The 19,813-nt window shown below is 42.6% G+C and overlaps 1 protein-coding gene across 3 annotated transcripts in view; it reads left to right on the top strand.

The window, feature by feature from the left end:
- The window catches only part of LOC118389632 (contactin-4-like), a 229,512-nt gene that overhangs the window by 14,274 nt on the left and 195,425 nt on the right, over positions 1-19,813 (top strand). For all 3 annotated transcript variants that reach the window (XM_052526622.1, XM_052526620.1, XM_052526621.1), the window contains exon 2: positions 18,083-18,219. In XM_052526622.1, the coding sequence (XP_052382582.1) occupies positions 18,165-18,219 (55 nt within the window). In that variant the 5' untranslated portion in view covers positions 18,083-18,164. The remainder of the gene's footprint in view (positions 1-18,082; positions 18,220-19,813) is intronic.

Genomic DNA, 19,813 nt, shown 5'->3' with positions numbered 1-19,813 from the left:
CCTCAAATCTCCTTCCACCCTCCTCACTATCCCTTCCACCCCCCAGTCTCTCCCTGTCTTCACCATGTTCTGCCTGGCTTCCCACAGCCCCCGTTTAAAGAGACTCATGAGAAGCCAGAGCAGAAACCTGTCCCTATCCGTCCTTCTCGCTCTCCCTACACCTCTCTCTAACCTGGCCCACGTCAATACAAAATCCCCCCTTACCAAACCTAACAACACCCATGCACTAGCCCATACTACTCAGGCAAAGGCACAGTCCCTAAAGACATGGCGCACAATCTCCTCCCTGCCACAAGAGGACCTTGTCAGGCACGAGTCCTTGCACAGCAGCAAGGAAGTGTCGTCGGCGTACTGCGTCATTTTAACACGCAGCCCACCACTTCCAGGGATCAACAAGCCTTACACCCTTGTGTCTGCCCTAATGGCAGCCCCCAGAGGCTCCATGTACAGAACGAAGAGCCGAGAGTGGGCACCCCTGCCTGACCCCAGACGAGAGGTCAAAAACGTCACCCAAGTGACTATTTACACTAACTCTGCACCCCGCTCCGACATATAATGTACGAATCCATCCTATGAACTTCTCCCCAAATCCTAATCGACCTAACACTCTGAATAAAAAGGATCTATTCACGAGATCAAAGGCTTTCGCCTGATCTAGCGCTGCTACCATTAAAGGCAGTCCTCTATCCTCAACCCAAGCGATGGAGTCCCTGATTAACTGAAGGTTCCATCTAATAGAGCGGCCCTCTACCCCGCACGTCTGATCCTCATGGACGACGTAGGGAAGGGCTGTGCGCAACCGGTCTGCTAAAACCTTTGCAAGTAGCTTGTAATCTACACACAGCATGGTCAACGGCCGCCAGTTGCCAAGGTCTGTTACTTCCCCCTTCTTATATAAAAGTGACAGCACACCAACAGCCATTGATCCCCCCGGGACCCCCGTCTCAAGGATGGCCTTCAAGACTTCGAGGACCACTGGTCCAAGTATACCCCAAAACTTGAGATAAAACTCAGCCGGCAGCCCATCCATCCCAGGCACCTTCCCTTTTCCCATCCTCCTAAGAGCGCTCTCAACCTCTTCTAGTGAGATCTGAGCCTCCATCACTTCTCTAATGTCCTCCGGCAACCGCCTGGACAAGTGTTCTAAAAACACATTTCCCTGCTCTACATCTATTTGCCTTTCCTTAAATAAAACTTGGAAATGATCAGTTGTCACCCTGACCATATCCTCTGGTTCTCTAACTATACTACCATTTTCTTCCCTAACGCCATGCATTACCTTCCTACTCTGTCTGGCCCTAACCGACTTAAAGAACATAGCAGAACAAGTCTCATTATGTTCTAGAAAGCCACTATGTGCACGCTCCAGGAAAGCTCGAGCCTTTCGCTCCTGCCACTCCCTGAGCTGCGCCTTTAGGGTTGCGGATCTCTCCCAGTCAAACGACCCGCCGAGGTTGCCTGCCTCGTACTCGAGTTCAATTAACCTTTGGATACGATCCACCTCCCTCCTCTCCTCCCTTTTTTTCCTCTTGCAATACCCTATTATAAAAGCCTCCTCACCTTAACTAATTCCCACCACTCTAACATCCCCTCGCACATGGACCGGAGGCCTTCAAGCCTCCAAAAGAAACCATAAAACCCGTCAACAAAAGCCTGCTCCTCCAGCACATCCCGATCTAACTTCCAGTACCCCCTACCAAAGAGGCAGTCTGGCGACCCCACCTGCAGGAGCACCCCGTCATGATCCGAAAAGAAAACAGGCAACAGCCGCCCAGACAACTTACCCAAAGACCTGGGTACAAAAATATAGTCGAGCCTCCGCTCAACCCCCCTGGAGTTGCGCCATGTAGGACCGGCCATTTTCGGAGTAGTGTGCAGACCATCATCTACCAGACCATGGCAAGCAAGCCATTAACCCGGCAATGGCGCCTGCACTGCTATCCCCCCCTATTCCTAAATCTGTATTAAAATCCCCCCTATCACTAATTTCCTATTTGTGACACACAGGGGCGTCAGACAGTCAACCATCTCCCTCCTGTCTGCCACCACCTATTGCCCATACACCACCACTAATCTAAATGTACAATCCCTTATTGTGACATCCACCCCTATAACCCTCCCCTGCATTACCACAAATGAATCCTCCACTTTTACCTCCCTGTGCCCACACAAAATCCCTACCCCGATGAGTGCACCCCCCCAATACCCCAAACCGACTCCCCCTTGTCCCACTCCCTCTTAAACCTACTAACATCCCCTCCATCCCTCAGGTGAACCTCCTGTAAAAAACAAGAATCAAACCGCACACCCTCCAAATAACTAAAAACCGCCCTCCTCTTAACAAAATCCCTTAAACCCCTTACATTTAAACTAACAAAAGTAAAATTAGACCCCATGAAAAAATAAAATAAAAACATATAATACACTCAAATTCTAAACCCAGACAGAAAAAAACAAAAACAGGAGACTCACCCGATGCTCCATCCGTACTCCCGACATCCCCCCCTCTTCCTCCATCTCACCAACCCAGGATGCAGGAATAGTGTTTGCCTCCGGGGTGCCCTGCACCCTGGGTCTACCCCCACACTCCTCCCCCTCCCCAGTGCTGCAGCTGGTTTGGAAAAAAAATCGGGGAGGCTGAGTCCCCAAACAAAAAACTCCCCACCTCCTCCTGTACCCAGTCCTGAGTCTTGTTAGGTGTGTCCCCACCCAACAGAAGTTGAGGGCCTGGGGAAACCAGCAGCAACCCAGAGGTTTCTCCCACCCCCATCACTCTCTTGGCCATCCCCTCCCTCTCACTGTCGGCCAATCGCACCCTCCTCTTCATTCTCTTCTTTGGTGATGGCGGCAGTGGAGAGATACCACCCTCCCCCCCGCCAGCTCCTCCACCATACCCCTCATCTCTTCCACCAGGGCACTTTCCCCCCAGTCCACTTGCTCTTCCACCGTCTCCTTCTCCACCACTCCTCCCTCGCTTTCTTCTCTCTCATGCTCCTCCACTCGGTTGCCTTCTTCCGCCGCTTTTCCTGGTCCCCCCCCAGCCGCAGACGCATATGACCTCTGACGGGCCGGGCACCCCCGCCACAGGTGTGCTGACGAGCCACACCCATGGCACGTCTTAGGCTTGTCACAATCCCTCGCCTCGTGTTCCTCAGATCCACAAAATCTGCATTTTCTTGTGCTGCACGAGGCGAATATGTGTCCGTAGTCCATACAGCGCCTGCAAAATGAGGGCTGACGTGCATAAAACAACGTCCCCCTGTCAGCCCCTAGTCAGAACATAGCAGGAGGATGGAGGTAGCCACCATGTCCCTTTGGGTCCTCTCTGAGGAGGGCCTGGAAGCCTCTCCTCCCATTCCAAAACCCAAGGGAGTCTTTGAGGTGCTTTGCTGAGGAGACGTTATCCATGTATCTCCCCAGAAAAGCCCTCACCTCTTCGTCCTTAACGTAAGGGTTGTAAATGTTGACAGTTACAACCCTAAAGTTATTCTTCGCCAGGCTTGTTATTTCATAGTGGCTCATCGGCCTCTCACCTCCCACTGCTCTTGCCCTTCTCAGGATATCATCGTGTTTCTCCTCTGTATATAGTGCCACGTCGTATGCTCTCTCCAACGAGTTGCCTTGGAAACAAAACACGTCCTTCACCGTCAGCTTTAGAATCCCCATCAATATTATCCTTCCAAAAGTTTCCCGTCCTAAAGGCTCCAACTCCTTTTCTTTCCAAGCAAACCGAATCGTGTTGACCAGCCCAATCCCAGGGACCGACCGTGTTGATGTATTTAGCACCATCTCCGCAAGGAGAATGGCGCTCTTTCTCTTCTCTTCCAAAACAAGGAAAAAAGAAAAACCAAAGTGACTGAGCCTATCTGGTGACAACTAACATAGAGATAGACACAATCACCCACGAAAACACTCACAGAATATGGCTGCCTAAATATGGCTCCCAATCAGAGACAACGATAATCACCTGACTCTGATTGAGAACCGCCTCAGGCAGCCATAGACTAATTAGACACCCCACAAAACCCCAAGACAAAAAACACACCACAATAACCCATGTCACACCCTGGCCTGACCAAATAAATAAAGAAAACACAAAATACTAAGACCAAGGCGTGACAACCAATGTGTACTTAACCATAAACATCAATGCCTTTCTTTAAAATCAGTACACGAGTATATATTTTTAAACCTGCATATTTAGTTAATATTGCCTGTTAACATGAATTTATTTTAACTAGGGTGTGTTTAACTAAATTGTGTCACTTCTCTTGCGTTCTGTGCAAGCAGAGTCAGGGTATATGCAGCAGTTTGGGTCACCTGGCTTGTTGCGAACTGTGTGAAGACCATTTTTTCCTAACAAAGACCGTAATTAATTTGCCAGAATTGTACATAATTATGACATACCATTGAAGGTTGTGCAAGGTAACAGCAATATTTAGACTTAGGGATGCCACCCGTTAGATAAAATACGGAACAGTTCCGTATTTCACTGTAAGAATAAACGTTTTGTTTTCGAAATGATCGTTTCCAGATTTGACCATATTAATGACCTATGACTTTTATTTCTGTGTGTTATTATATTATAATTAAGTCTATGATTTGATATTTGATAGAGCAGTCTGACTGAGCTCTGGTAGGCAGCAGCAGGCTCATAAGCATTCATTCAAACAGCACTTTCCTGCATTTCCCAGCAGCTCTTCGGTGTGCTTCAAGCATTGCACTGTTCATGACTTGAAGCCTATCAACTCCCGAGATTAGGCTGGCAATACTATAGTGCCTATAAGAATATCCAATAGTCAAAGGTATATGAAACACAAATGGTATAGAGAGAAATAGTCCTGTAATCCCTATAATAACTACAACCTAAAACTTCTTACCTGGGAATATTGAAGACTCATGTTAAAAGGAACCACCAGCTTCCATATGTTCTCATGTTCTGAGCAAGGAACTTAAACGTTAGCTTTTTTATATGTCACATATTGCACTTTGACTTTCTTCTCCAACACTTTGTTTTTGCATTATTTAAACCAAATTGAACATGTTTCATCATTTATTTGAGACTAGATTAAGTTTATTGATGTATTATATTAAGTTAAAATAAAAGTGTTCATTCAGTATTGTTGTAATTGTCATTATTACAAATATATATATATATATACATATATAAAATCGTCCGATTAATCGGTATCTGCATTTTTTGGTCCTCCAATAATTGGTATCGGCGTTGAAAAATCATGTTCGGTCGACCTCTAATACAGGGGGTACCGGTACCAAGTCAATGTGCAGGGGTACAGGTTAGTCGGAGTAATTGAGGTAAAATGTACATGTAGGTACAGGTAAAGTTACTATGTATAGATAATAAACAGCAACAGCATTAAACAGGAGGTTAATGCAAATAGTCAGGGAAGCCATTTGATTAGCTGTTTAGCAGTCTTATAGTTTGGGGGTAGAAACTGTTAAGGATCCTTTTGGACCTAGATTTGGCGCTCCGGTACCGCTTGGCATGTGGTAACAGAGAGAACAGTCTATGACTTGGGTGGCTGGAGTCTTTGACAATTTTTAGGGCCTTTATCTGACACCGCCTGGTATAGAGGTCCTGTATGGCAGAAAGCTTGACCCCATTGATGTACTGGGCCATATGCACTACCCTCTGTTGCGCCAGGGGTTGGATGCAGAGCAGTTGCCATAGTAAGCATTATGCACCATGCTCTCAATGGTGCAAATATAGAAATGATCTGAGGACACATGCTAAATCTTTTCAGTCTCCTGAGGGGGCATAGACATTGTTGTGTCTTCTTCACGACTGTCTTGGTGTGTTTGGACCCTGATAGTATGTTAGAGATGTGGACACCTAGGAACTTGAAGCTCTTGACCTGCTCCACTACAGCCCTGTTGATGTGAATGGAGGCGTGCTTGGCCATCCTTTCCCAGTAGTACACAATTATCTCCATAGTCTTGGTCACGTTGAAGGAGAGGTTGTTGGTCTGGCACCACACTGCCAGTTCTCTGACCTCCTCCATATAGAGTTCCTGGATGGCAGGGCTCGGCCCCAGTGATGTACTGGGCTGTCCACACCACCCTCTGTAGCACCATGCCATACCAAGCAGTGATACAGCCAGTTAAGCTGCTCTCAGTGGTACAGCTGTAGACCCTTTTAGGATTTGAGGGTCCATGCCAACCCTTTTCAACCTAAAGATGGGAAGGAGTGTGCGCATGTGTGTGGACCATTTTAAGTCCTTAGTGATTTGGACACTGAGGAACTTGAAGCCTTCGATCCGCTCCACTTCATCCCCGTCGATGTGGATGGGGGCGTGCTCGCCCACTCCCCCAGTTTCCTGTAGTCAACGATCAGCTCCTTGGTCTTGCTGGCGTTGAGGGAGAAGTTGTGTTTCGGATCACACTGACAGGCCACAGACCTTCTCCCTGTAGGCTGTGTCACAACTGTCGTGTTGTCAGCAAACTTGATGATGGTGTTGGAGTTGTGCATGGCCACACAGTCATGAGTGAACAGTCAGTACAGGAGGGGACTAAGCACACACCTCTGTGGAGACCCCGTGTTGAGCGTCAGCATGGTGATATAGCCTACCCTCAACTCCTAAGGTCAGCCCGTCCGAAAGTCCAGGATCATGTTGCAGAAGGAGGTATTCATTCCCAAGGTTCCTAAGCTTGGTGATGAGCTTGGAGGGGACAATGGTGTTGAAGGTTGAGCTGTAGTCGATTAACAGTATTCTCACATAGCTATTCCTCTTATCTAGGTGGGTGAGGGTAGTGTGGAGTGCAATTGAGATTGCGGTATGCAAATTGGAGTGGGTCGAGAGCAGTCCTCAGGACCCCAAGGGGTGCACGTTTTGGTTTTTGCCCTTACACTGCACAGCTGATTCAAATAAGAAAAGCTTGATGATTAGTTGTTTATTTGAATCGGCTGTGTAGTGCTAGGACAAACCTGCACCCTTTGGTGTCTCGAGGACGGAGTTTGGGAAATGCTGGTCTAGGGTGTCTGGGATGATGTAGTTGATGTGTGCCATAACCCGTCTTTTAAAGATATAAGTGCTACAGGGCGGTAGTGATTGTTACATTAAACCTTAGAGATCTTGGGAACAGGAATGATGGTGGTCGTCTTAAAACATGTGGAGAACATCGACTGGGACAAGGAGAGGTTGAAAATTAGCGTGAATATGCCTGCCAGCTGTTCTGTACATGCTTTGAGAATGCGCCCTGGAATAGCATCGGTACCATAACCTGATTAAAGACCATACGCATGTCGGCCTTGGGGAGATCACACAGAGTTCTCTGGGTCGGTGATGGCCCTCACGTCTGGCACGATGTTGTTATTGTCGAAGCGTGCATAAAACAATTGAGTTCATCCGGTAGAGTGGCTTCATTGGGCAGATTATGACTTCATCACCCCTAGTGGCGAAGGAGACTTGTTGATGGAAGTTGGGCATCACGTGTCTTAATGGCACGGATTTAAAATTGCCGGCAACCAGAAAAGCAGCCTGCTTGTTTTTAGCCACATACAGATTATTAAGTTGATGCAGTTAATGTTCTTGTCCTGAGGTGGAATGTATCCAACACTCACGATAACAGCTGAAAACTCCCTTGGGAGGTAGAAGTGTTGGCATTTGACCATGAGGTCAATACGGATGAACAATGGGTTGTCACTTGCACAGCGCTCGAGTCAGCACACCAGTTGTTGTTGATGAAGAGGAAAACCCCTCCTGATTCCCTGACTCCACTGTCCTTTCCGTATGGTGAATGGAGACTATCTTGTCCAAGAGCCATGTTTCAGGGCCATGTTTTGAGAGCCCTGTTGGTAGAAAATCAACGATGGGAGGTCATCCATCTTATTATCAAGTGGCCAGTAGAATGGAGGGAAGAGGTGGCCGGTATTCCCTTTGCCTTAATCTCGGAAGGAACCCCCCACTCCACTCTTGCCTCTGTAACGCCAGAGTTTCCTCTTGGGTAGCCTGAAATTTGGGTCAGAATTACAGAAAGGGCCCGGGGCAGATGAGTCAAAGTTGAAGACGGAATTTACTTAAGTAACCGCCTATCTGATGTTCAAAAGTTCTTGACGGTTGTAATAAATGATAGCGGATTAATTTAGTGAAAATAGAGTAAAATGTATCGAAAAAAGAATCGCAAAATAGAAAATGGGGGTTTGAGTTTGCAAAACGGAGAGCTTCCAGTAATGGCTCCATCCTGCTTTACTATCCGTTTTATGGTTTCTGGTGGAATGAATTCGATAGAATACGATCTTGTAAAACAAGTTGGACTGGAAACAAAAATGCAAGGCAAATTTTATATCCTGATTCAAAACAGTCTGCATTCTGTAGACTTTAGAAAAATATAATATAGCATTCATAGAACATGGAGTGCTAGTATTCATCCTATGAATAGCATGTTGAATAGCATGTTGAATAGCATGTTGTATCAGAAGCCTGCATGTGTATTTACATTTTTTATAAAAAAAACACAAATATTATTTCACCAAGATAAAACAAACCAGTGCGACACAAACAACAACACAGAGTTACACATGGAAGCGTACATAAAGAAGCGTACAGTCAATAACACAATAGAGGGAAAAAAGGAAGTCTATATACAGTGTGTGCAAATGGCGTGACGAGGTAAGGCAATAAATAGGACATAGTAGCGAAGTAATTACAATTTAGCAAATTACTTCTGGAGTGATAGATGAACAGATGATGGTGTGCAAGTAGAAATACTGGTGTGCTGAAAAGTAAATTAAAAACCATATGGGGATGAGGTAGGTAGATTGGGTGGGCTATTTACAGGTGGGCAATGTACAGCTGCAGCGATCGGTTAGCTGCTCAGATAGCTGATGTTTAAAGTTAGTGAGGGAAATATAAGTCTCCAGCTTCAGCGATCTTGGCAATTCGTTCCAGTCATTGGCAGCAGAGAACTGGAACGAAAGGCGGTCAAAGGAGGTGTTTGCTTTGGGGTTGACCAGTGAGATATACCTGATGGAGCGCGTGCTACGGGTGGGTGTTGTTATCATGACCAGTGAGTGGAGATTTACCTAGCATAGACTTATAGATGACCTGGAGCCAGTGGGTCTGGCGACGAATATGTAGCGAGGGCCAGCAGACTAGAGCATACAGGTCGCAGTGTTGGGTGGTATAACGGGCTTTGGTGACAAAACGGATGGCACTGTGAGAGACGACATCCAGTTTGCTGACTAGAGTATTGGAAGCTATTTTGTAAATGACATCGCCAAAGTCGAGGATCGGTAGGATAGTCAGTTTTACGAGGGTATGTTTGGTGGCGTGAGTAAAGGAGGCATTGTTGCGAAATAAAAGCCGATTCTAGATTTAATTTTGGATTGGAGATGTTTAATATGAGTCTGGAAGGACAGTTTACAGTCTAGCCAGACAGCTAGGTATTTGTAGTTGTCCACATATTCTAAGTCAGAACCGTCCAGAGTAGTGATGCTCGTCGGGTGGGTGGGTGCGGGCAGTGAACAGTTGAAAAGCATGCATATGGTTTTATTATCGTTTAAGAGCAGTTGGAGGCCATGGAAGGAGTGTTGTATGGCATTGACGCTCCATTGGAGGTTAGTTAACACAGTGTCCGAAGAAGAGCCAGATGTATACAGAATGGTGTAGTCTGCGTAGAGGTGGATCAGGGAATCTCCAGCAGCAAGAGCGACATTGGTGTGCTGATGGCTCTATTTGTTCAATTATGAATATTCAGAGCAAAAAACATGTTTTTTGGTAGAGGTATGACACACTGTTCAGCATGAGTACTATTTGTGTACTTCTTGCATTTACACAGATAGTAAAATGTCCCCTGTTGCTCATATAAGGGGAAATGTCTTGGCTAATGTTTTCAGGGAAATTCATGACATTTACAGTACATGCAAATAGAAAAATACTGACCTCCTAGTGCTGCAATTAAGAGATGAGGGAAGTTCTTATTCATTCTGGTGCATTTCAAACATGGGAAATTACCTGGGTGTTTGACAGGAAGTCAACAGAAAGGGCATCAAAGGCAAAGAATGATATGAACACGTTTCTTCAGTGTTGAAATGCTATCCAGGAGGATAACACTGGTGGACACGCTATGCTTTCTAGAAAGGCTAAAAATATGACTCCTGAGGTTAAATAATTGACCGCTGCATTCAAGGGAAGTAGGCAACCAGAATGGCTTAGTGTTTATAAAAACTACTATGCAGCATGCAGCATTATCTCGTCGGCCTTACAAATGTACAAAGCAACGCAGCATCAAGTATTTGCAGTCAAATACACAGAAATCACAGCAGGTTATAAAAATTCTACTCTGTGCTGGACATATTAAAAAGGTCAGCTATTTAACCCATCTTGAATAATCCGAAGAGTCTGTTTCATATTCATTCACTTTATCAATGGAAATATCCATATACTGTATGGCAGGTGAGTTATATACTGTGCAGATGAACCTTGGGTTTGATTCAGTTTTCTTATGAATGCAACTATTTTATTATTTCTATTATTTATTTATCCATGTGAATCTGGGACAATTGTCATAGTGTGAAATAGCCTTTTTTTTTACTGTCTCGTCTGCGAGGGAATTCAAGTATAGTTGAGGGAGAGGGTTGGTGGGGGCTTGGTGGTTACAAGGCTTTGGCATTTTCTAGTTTGAAAAATTAATTGATTTCAAACCTCCGTTAACCTCATATTGATGTTGATGCTGTATTCTTGAACCCACAGAAAGGGTAATGCTGCATAATTTGACCTCATTATATGGAGTTAAATTACTGCACACGACTCAAGTTGTTCAGCTTCCATTGGGTTTAATAAGGAGGAAACACATTATATTGTAATGTGGCTTGTGCGGGACAGCCCAGTGAGCATAGGTTTGAGAGACATACTGATGTATTAGTGATGGAGCCGGTTATATCACTCCCCTGGATGATCTACGTGACTTAAAGTAACTGCCCAGTGTTTCCAGCTTTCTGTGAAATATGACCTATATTTACTTAGAACATGAGTGAAATAGTTTACCTTACCAAAAATTGTAATTTCATTATGTTAAATAGCAGCTGTTCTGTGTTGGAATGGTGTGGGCATATAACGGTCATTAAACATATTCATGCAAGTAGGCCACTGATTGGCCAGTTCATCCTCCTCTAGACCAGCTCATCCTCCTCAGTGAGATAACCCATGTTCTATGAGGAAATAGCAAGTATTTTTTAAACAGTCTGCTGAAATAAGTTTAAAGAGGGTTTTTTTAAAGTGTTTTTCCTACCATTTATGCTTTGGCCACAAATACAAGTATAGGACGAGTAAACAACATTATTTGGACATGAGTTATAGATGTCGACTCGACCAAATTCATATAGAAATGTGTGTTTTAGGGCTGTCATTCTCATTGAAAGCAAATCTATGAAGCAGTAGGTCTGATCTATGTGTGATATTTCTATGCTTTCTGTTCTTAAATTGAGTTTATTGCGTCTTTTACTTTTAGTTTTGTACACCAGCTTCAAACAGTGGAAAATAAAATATTTTGGGTTATGGAAAATATATTTCACAGCGTTTCATATGCTGCAATGGTTCTCTACACTATAGTTGCTTGTTTTATTACATAAACTGAAATTAGTTGAACTGTTAGAATTTTTGACTCAGAAATGTCTGAGCAATTTCTGCATAGTGCATCTTTAACAGAATATACATTTTTCTAAATGAGATTTTCACTTGGCAGTTAATTTAATTGTCCACTGCCAACATCTAGTCACCACTGATAACACCCACTGTGTTTCAGCTGGTGCTTTTATCAGGAGTAGATACCATTCTGTTAGTAATATGAGGCACTGATGTTCTAGCCCAGTCTCAGGTATGTTAGTGCTTCAGCCAATCCCTCTGACTGTGGCCTTCATGCCATATATATGGCATAACATGGCATAACATGACATGACAAAGATAGTCAGGGGAGTTGGCTACTAAAGCACATACAGATGGGACCACTCTACAGATATTCTCGTAGATTTCACTTTCAGAAGTGATTAATACTACTGGTTGATACTTGTAGCTTGTAGTTCTAGTCAATACTTCTGTATATTCAATAAATATTATTGTGAATATTACTGGAATGTTTTTTGATCAACTTACTTCTAAATGAGGATCAGAACAGGCTTCGTGAATAATTTCCTGTACCTCCAAACAGTACAGCAATTGTGTCAGCAACAGAACTCTTGGACATCTTGATAGTTGAGCAGTGTTATAGTAGTTTCTCTGTTTATTGTGCTCCAAGCTGGCAGAGGTTGCACAGCTTTATAAGAAAGGGATTTGTGTGCTGTGTTTCAGCTCAAGGCTGTCTGCTCCTCTATTCTGATGTTCATTATGGTGGTTATACAAAAAGTCAAGCTAAGGCAATGCACTGTGTCCAGACAGAGTAGAGCAGAGTATAATGGGATTCTTACAGACAATAAGTGTTTCAGACAAGAAGGTTACATACAAAGAACCAAATCAAATCAAATTGTATTAGTCACATGCACCGAATACAACATTTGTAGATTTTACAGTGAAATGCTTACTTACGACCTCCTAACCAACAATGCAGTTGTAAAAAACCCCAGATAAGAATAAGAGATAAAAGTAACAAGTAATTTAAAGAGCAGCAGTAAAATAACAATAGGGAGACTATATACAGGGGAGTACTGGTACAGAGTCAATGTGCGGGGCTGCCGATTCGTTGAGGTAATATGTACATGAAGGTAGAGTTATTAAATTGACTATGCATAGAAGATAAAAACAGAGAATAGCAGGGGTGTAAAAGAGGGGGAGAGGGGGGGCAATGCAAATAGTCTGGGTAGCCATTTGATTAGGTGTCAGGAGTCTTATGGCTTGGGGATAGAAGCTGTTTAGAAGCCTCTTGGACCTAGACTTGGCGCTCCTGTACCACTTGCCGTGCGGTAGAAGAGAGAACAGTCTATGACTAGGACAATTTTTAGGATCTTCCTCTGACACTGCCTGGTATAGAGGTCCTGGATGGCAGGAAGCTTGGCCCCAGTGATGTACTGGGCCATTTGCACTTCCCTCTGTAGTGCCTTGCGGTCGGAGGCCGAGCAGTTGTCATACCAGACAGTGATGGGACCATGCTCTCAATGGTGCAGCTGTAGAACCTTTTGAGAATCTGAGGACCAATGCCAAATATTTTCAGTCTCCTGAGGGGGAATAGGTTTTGTCGTGCCCTCTTCACGACTGTCTTGGTGTGCTTGGACCATGTATGTTTGTTGGTGATGTGGACACCAAGGAACTTGAAGCGCTCAACCTGCTCCACTGACACCCCGTAGATAAGAATGGGGGTGTGCTCGGTCTTCTTTTTCCTGTAGTCCACAATCATGTCCTTTCTCTTTGTCACGTTGAGGGAGAGGTTGTAATCTGGCTGCTAAGAAGGACAATGTAAGGCTATGTATTTTGGGAAGTTGAAGCCCTAGGTAGCTATTGTGTGTTCTTCCTTACAACAGTTTTGAATGTTTCTGTTCCCATTAATGAACGGGCTCTTGATACCCCGTGTACCTTTCTATTCAAGGAATAGACTGCTTGTGGCAGGACAATGAGAGAAAGACATCCAAGTTGAAAACCCATGGTAGAGAAATGTCTGGTTGACCAAGTCTGTAAAAACCTTTATCACTGTTGAAGTTCATATGGTTTGTGATTAATTAGGACACCAGTAGTCATTACTCAAGCATTACAAGTGCAGTAAAATACAATATCTGATCATTATACAATAGCTTATGTAATAGCTCATTCTCTCATTCACTTAACTCTGTTGAGGCATAATTTATTGTCAATGTTGAGCCTACCTTTGTCTCAGAGGTCTGTGCTATTATTACCATAATAAGATATCACCATAGGCATATGCTATGATGTATGTATCCTGTGAACTATAGGTACAGTATACATCATTCAGGAAGGCTAATCAATGGTCAGTTATCTGATCTCCATTGCTCAGCACACATCATTTGATACACTATCATGTCATGTCTGCCACACAAATTAAGGACATTACCCAACAAGAAAAGCCTCTCATAGGACAGCCCCCAGGTTACAAAGATATTTAAAGCTGCAATATGTAACTTTTTCTGTTATAGAGCTGTCATTCTCGTTGAAAGCAAGTCTAAGAAGCGGTAGATCTGTTCTATGTACACTATTTCTATGCTTCCCATTCTTAAGTTTTGTTTTTGCGTCTTTTACTTTCGGTTTTGTACACCCGGTTCAAACAGCTGAAAATAATATATTTTTATTATGGAACATATATTTCAAGCAATTTAGATGGTACAATGATTATCTACACTATACTTGCTTGTTTTGTCGCATAAACTGAATTAAGCGAACTATTCGAATTTTAGAAACCAGGAAATGGCGGACCAATTTCTGCATAGTACATCATTAAATGGTGCGTGTGTCATTCATTTGTAATGTTTGTGGTGAAATGTTGATTAGGAGACTGATAATCCAGACTTGCTGAGGACAGCTTCTAATGTGGTTTTCATGTGGAAGAGAACGAGAATGTCATGTCTAGGTTCTGCAGTGGGTTATATGAGGGAGGCGGAGCTCCCCTGTCACTTCTGGGACCTGTCTTTCTTTGACATATGTGGTGTCATTGGAGCTTCTGTGCTTGGTCATACCCAACGTGTTTCCCATAGTGAGATACAGTACCTAACTCTTTTATTGAAGAATGGGTTTATGGAAGTAACACTACGTCTTCATAAAGTTATGGTGTGTGATTGAGGTGGTCCAAATAAATGGCAGATTTTGCAACCAGTTCATCCAGCTGTTGTAAAGGAAATACATCTTGTCAATATGCAAAGTGATGAAATATAGCTTGAACCTCGCAGGGAGAGGGATTGATTAGAGGACGCTGATTGAAATAAAGATAAGATATTAAATGTGACCCACTGACAAATCCAGGCTTAAGTTTCAGTCCATATTTTTCTGAACGTGAAGAAAATACAATATTCTGGTCTCATATTGATTTCTTGCTCCTAGTGTTTTGGAACCTATGATTATTGCATTGCTCACGCGTGTCTTTGAAATGTAGCATTACAATTCAGTAAGCAAGAACTGAAGAAGACTTTCAATACTGCTTCTGCCTCTATTTAGATAGTGAAAAGCCAACAAGAGCCTGTTTGCGGTGTAATGGGATGGTGTGGGTTGTTATTATATACTAGAACCATGAATAAACATGTATTTACCTAGGGGACATGGGATCATTGCAGCTTGTTTTCTAGAGAAGCTTTGCAAATTGTACATTGCATTACTTAGCTCGTCATTTTGCTGTATTGCCTTTGTAACGAGTGTACACAGCTTTTCCAGAGGCAGCTTCTGACATTTGCCTCAGACTTATTCTGTGTTGTTCTCTCAGACTCTGTGGCAAGCTGCATACTGTACATCCAACTGCCTACCCCTATTCTGTTTCATTTACATCTCTACTTCCTCTCCCTGCTACTGAAACCCATATCTATCCCAATTTGGCACTTTTTATGCAATGACAAGGTCCTTAAGAGGAACATCTCTGAGACAGTGTAAACATTCTGAGATAACCCTCAGTGCGGTTTTACATTTGTTTATAATTGATTGAATTGGGGCCTGTGATGACAGAACTCTCAGTCACAGAGGACAAGTAGATAATAGTCCATCACTGATTTAGATATACCTTTGTCACTTGAGGAAATAACAAAGGCTCAAACATCAGCACGTGAAACAGTTAGCTGTTGACAAAGTCCGTGCAAACCTTTGAGAGACCCTGAAAATAGGAACTATCTTATAAGTTTATTTTTTCATTTGAGTTACTTTGAACAATCACTCATTTTGAGATGTACACATATTATTCTGTCCTCTCCAAAAACGTGTTGTTTTTGGGGGTTGGACTTGAGCAGAGGAGATGAGAGGGAAATGTGTCATTCAAATTTAAACAATACAGCAATTAGTTGTGTCAGTTTATGAATAAATCCTAATTGGATCATATTTGTCTTTCAACAAACGATATGAAATACTTATTCAAAGACTGACAATAACAAAATGACCACGTTTCAAAGTTCACCATACACTACTTTCCGACCAAACATAGAATGCAGTTTCCTGTCCTGATGTAAAATGAGTAAGCATTATATTGTCTGTAGGGCAGCAGGTTACAGTAAGCTAATGTTGTAAAAGTACTGCCATGGGACACTGTCTCTGGATGGCATTGATTTTATGTTTATCCCCTGCAGCCCCCCTTCTCTTCTGCTCTTTACATTGATGGCCTGGAGCCCTCAGATAATTACTATCCCTCTGAAACAATGCTGGCTCTTCAGGTTTGGGTGCAGATTCCATGGCGATACCCCCGGTATTTCTGCTGGGGAATTAAACACATCTGACACTGGGATCACTGACATGTTTTTTTACACCTCATCTCCTGCTGTGGCATGCAACGTTTATGAACGTAGAAGTGAATTGGTATTATTTAGTATATATGTGCCACTGTATGTTCAAGAAGGAGCTACCAAAATAGGCTTAACAATAGGTGTGTCTGGAACTGTATTTTTCATGGGTATGGGAATGCATGTCACTCGTAATTACTTTGCGCCAAACATGAAATCTGTGCTATTTTTGCTTTTTTTTTTTTGCCTCTGTAGCTTTTCAGGAAATTAGAACAGGCTCCAGCCTGACTTTGGGAGGGAGAAAAAAGGAGTACTGTATTTTTTTAATGACAGTCTGTGCATTGAGAGTTACATTGTACATGTAATGGTTTTTTTGGGGGGTGAAAGAGAATATAGAGTCAGTTTTTTAACTCAATCATCTAATTCCCTAATTGATGTATACTTTCAAAGTAATGTCTTTGTTCACATTCAAGGCTTCCTTTTTTCAATTTTTGGCTAAAATGACATACCCAAATATAACCTCCTGTAGCTCAGGACCTGAAGCAAGGATATGCATATTCGTTTGTGGAAATGTGAAATTAATGTAGGATAATATAACACATTAGATCTGGTTAAAGATAATACAAAATATATATATATTTTTTGTAAACAAAAAAATGTGCCCCATCATCTTTGAAATGCAAGGAAAAAGGCCATAATGTACTATTCCAGGTTAGGCGCAATTTAGATTTTGGCCACATGGCAGCATGTGTATGTGCAAGGTTTTAGACTGATTCAATTAACCATTGTGTTTCTGTTCGAAATGGTGTATTAAGACTGTCCAAATGTGCCTAATTAATCAATTTCCAAGTTCATAACTGTGCACTCTCCTCAAACAGTGGCATGGTATTATTTCACTGTAATAGCTAGGTTAATTTCTGATACATTCATCATTTTTTAGAATCTAACCGAATGACGGTCTACAGTAGGCTGTGAAGGTTAACAGTTTGGAAAGCATTGCCCTAGTCCTTGACATGTCATCAGAAGCGAGGCATGCCATCATATTCCTTTGAAGATAGATTATTTTACCTTTATTTAACTAGGCAATTAAGAACAAATTCTTACTTTCAATGACAGCCTAGGAACACTCGTTTAACTGCCTTGAACTACAGATGTGTACCTTGTCAGGTTGGGGATTTGAACTTGCAACTTTCTGGTTACTAGCCCAATGCTCTAACCACTAGGCTACCCCAACAAATACTTAGTTGTTACATTCATTATAGGTCTTATAAGTTAATGATATATACTGTACCTATTCATTCTTGAAGAATATAACATAGAAATGCCTCATGAGCTGAGTTCAACCTTTGTTACACATTAGAACCCAAAATATAAGCTTGTTTTATGCCAACGATTGTAAACAAAGTAAATGTAAACAAACACTGTATAGCCTTAAAACATAGTTAAAACTATACTTTTGATATCAAACAAAAACCAATGATTGCAAATTCAAAGTCACTCTTTTACCGTAGAACTGCCTTCAATCCTTGCACACATAGCTCACTTTGAATTTACGAGTGGTTACATTTCTCCAGGTAATTTGTAATTGTTTCAATTAAGGATTTCAGCTTTAATGTTTAACCAATATGCCGTAGATAGTACTTTTCTCAAGTGCTAATAAAGGACTGTCTTTGTATCTTATCATGGAATTCATTTCACCTGTCTCTTGTTATACAGAGTGAAGACCCAGAAAGGTACCAAAAGGATTCCATACATTTGTGATTGGATGTGAGTCTACTTTGACCCCAGAAATCTGACGATGATGTTGCTATGGAAACTGCTGGTGCTGAAGTCACTTATGGGGTGCCTGGCAGGTAACGTACCTTATTAAGAACTTTTGATGCACACAAGAGCTATTTTTGTGAAGTTTTGTGTCCTTATTCTTATGTATTTAGGGCAGGTTGCAGTGTGAAATCCATAGTTTTAGAATGAAGCTAACTCAAGTTAAACCTGCCACAGGCAAACATAAATCATAATTTTTGTTACATTACAATACAAATAATGAGGTTCCTAAATGTATTTAATATGAAAGGGGTTTGTTGTTAAAGTAAATAATTGTATGGAAGGGGTGTCAGTCAGTAAAGGTTGACTGAAGTTAGTTTAATCACTATGAATATAAAGGAGGAGATTGTGTTGCAGACATGAAACTAAAAATGAAAATATTAAATTGGATGCAATGATTGCAAATCAGTGTGAGATTTAATCATTAGAGGAAAAAATGGCAATGACATTTATTCTGTGGTAACTAACACTGCACCATGGACTGGGCAAAGAAACTCACCTTGGGCAAAGAAACGCACCTTGGGCAAAGAAACGCACCTTGGGCAAAGAAACTCACCGTGGGCAAAGAAACTCACCGTGGGCAAAGAAACTCACCTTGGGCAAAGAAACTCACCTTGGGTAAAGAAAATCACCTTGGGCAAAGAAACTCACCTTGGGTAAAGAAACTCACCTTGGGCAAAGAAACTCACCTTGGGCAAAGAAACTCACCTTGGGCAAAGAAACTCACCTTGGGTAAAGAAACTCACCTTGGGCAAAGAAACTCACCTTGGGCAAAGAAACTCACCTTGGGCAAAGAAACTCACCTTGGGCAAAGAGTTCACCTTGGGCAAAGAAACTCAAAAGGGGTGATGATATTAACTAATAACAATTTCGATCCGAATGTGCAAACTGTCCAAACAGATCTGCAAGGAAGGTATATCCCTTTTAAATATGCTATTGGACAATAAACGGTTCTGGCTAATTAATCTATATGGTCCAAATAATGATGAAGGACTTATTTGAAAATATACACTGCTCAAAAAAATAAAGGGAACACTAAAATAACACATCCTAGATCTGAATGAATGAAATATTCTTATTAAATCCTTATTCTTTACATAGTTGAATGTGCTGACAACAAAATCACACAAAAATTATCAATGGAAATCAAATGTATCAACCCGTGGAGGTCTGGATTTGGAGTGACACTCAAAATGAAAGTGGAAAACCACACTACAGGCTGATCCAACTTTGATGTAATGTCCTTAAAACAAGTCAAAATGAGGCTCAGTAGTGTGTGTGGCCTCCACGTGCCTGTATGACCTCCCTACAACGCCTGGGCATGCTCCTGATGAGGTGGTGGATAGTCTCATGAGGGATCTCCTCCCAGACCTGGACTAAAGCATCCGCCAACTCCTGGACAGTCTGTGGTGCAACGTGGCGTTGGTGGATGGAGCGAGACATGATGTCCCAGATGTGCTCAATTGGATTCAGGTCTGGGGAACGGGCGGGCCAGTCCATAGCATCAATGCCTTCCTCTTGCAGGAACTGCTGACACACTCCAGCCACATAAGGTCTAGCATTGTCTTGCATTAGGAGGAACCCAGGGCCAACCGCACCAGCATATGGTCTCACAAGGGGTCTGAG

The sequence above is a fragment of the Oncorhynchus keta genome, chromosome 10 (genome assembly GCF_023373465.1).
Source record: "Oncorhynchus keta strain PuntledgeMale-10-30-2019 chromosome 10, Oket_V2, whole genome shotgun sequence".
Taxonomy (NCBI): Eukaryota; Metazoa; Chordata; class Actinopteri; order Salmoniformes; family Salmonidae; genus Oncorhynchus; species Oncorhynchus keta.
Note: the sequence above shows the minus strand (reverse complement) of the source record. Positions and strands in the feature narration are given on the sequence as shown.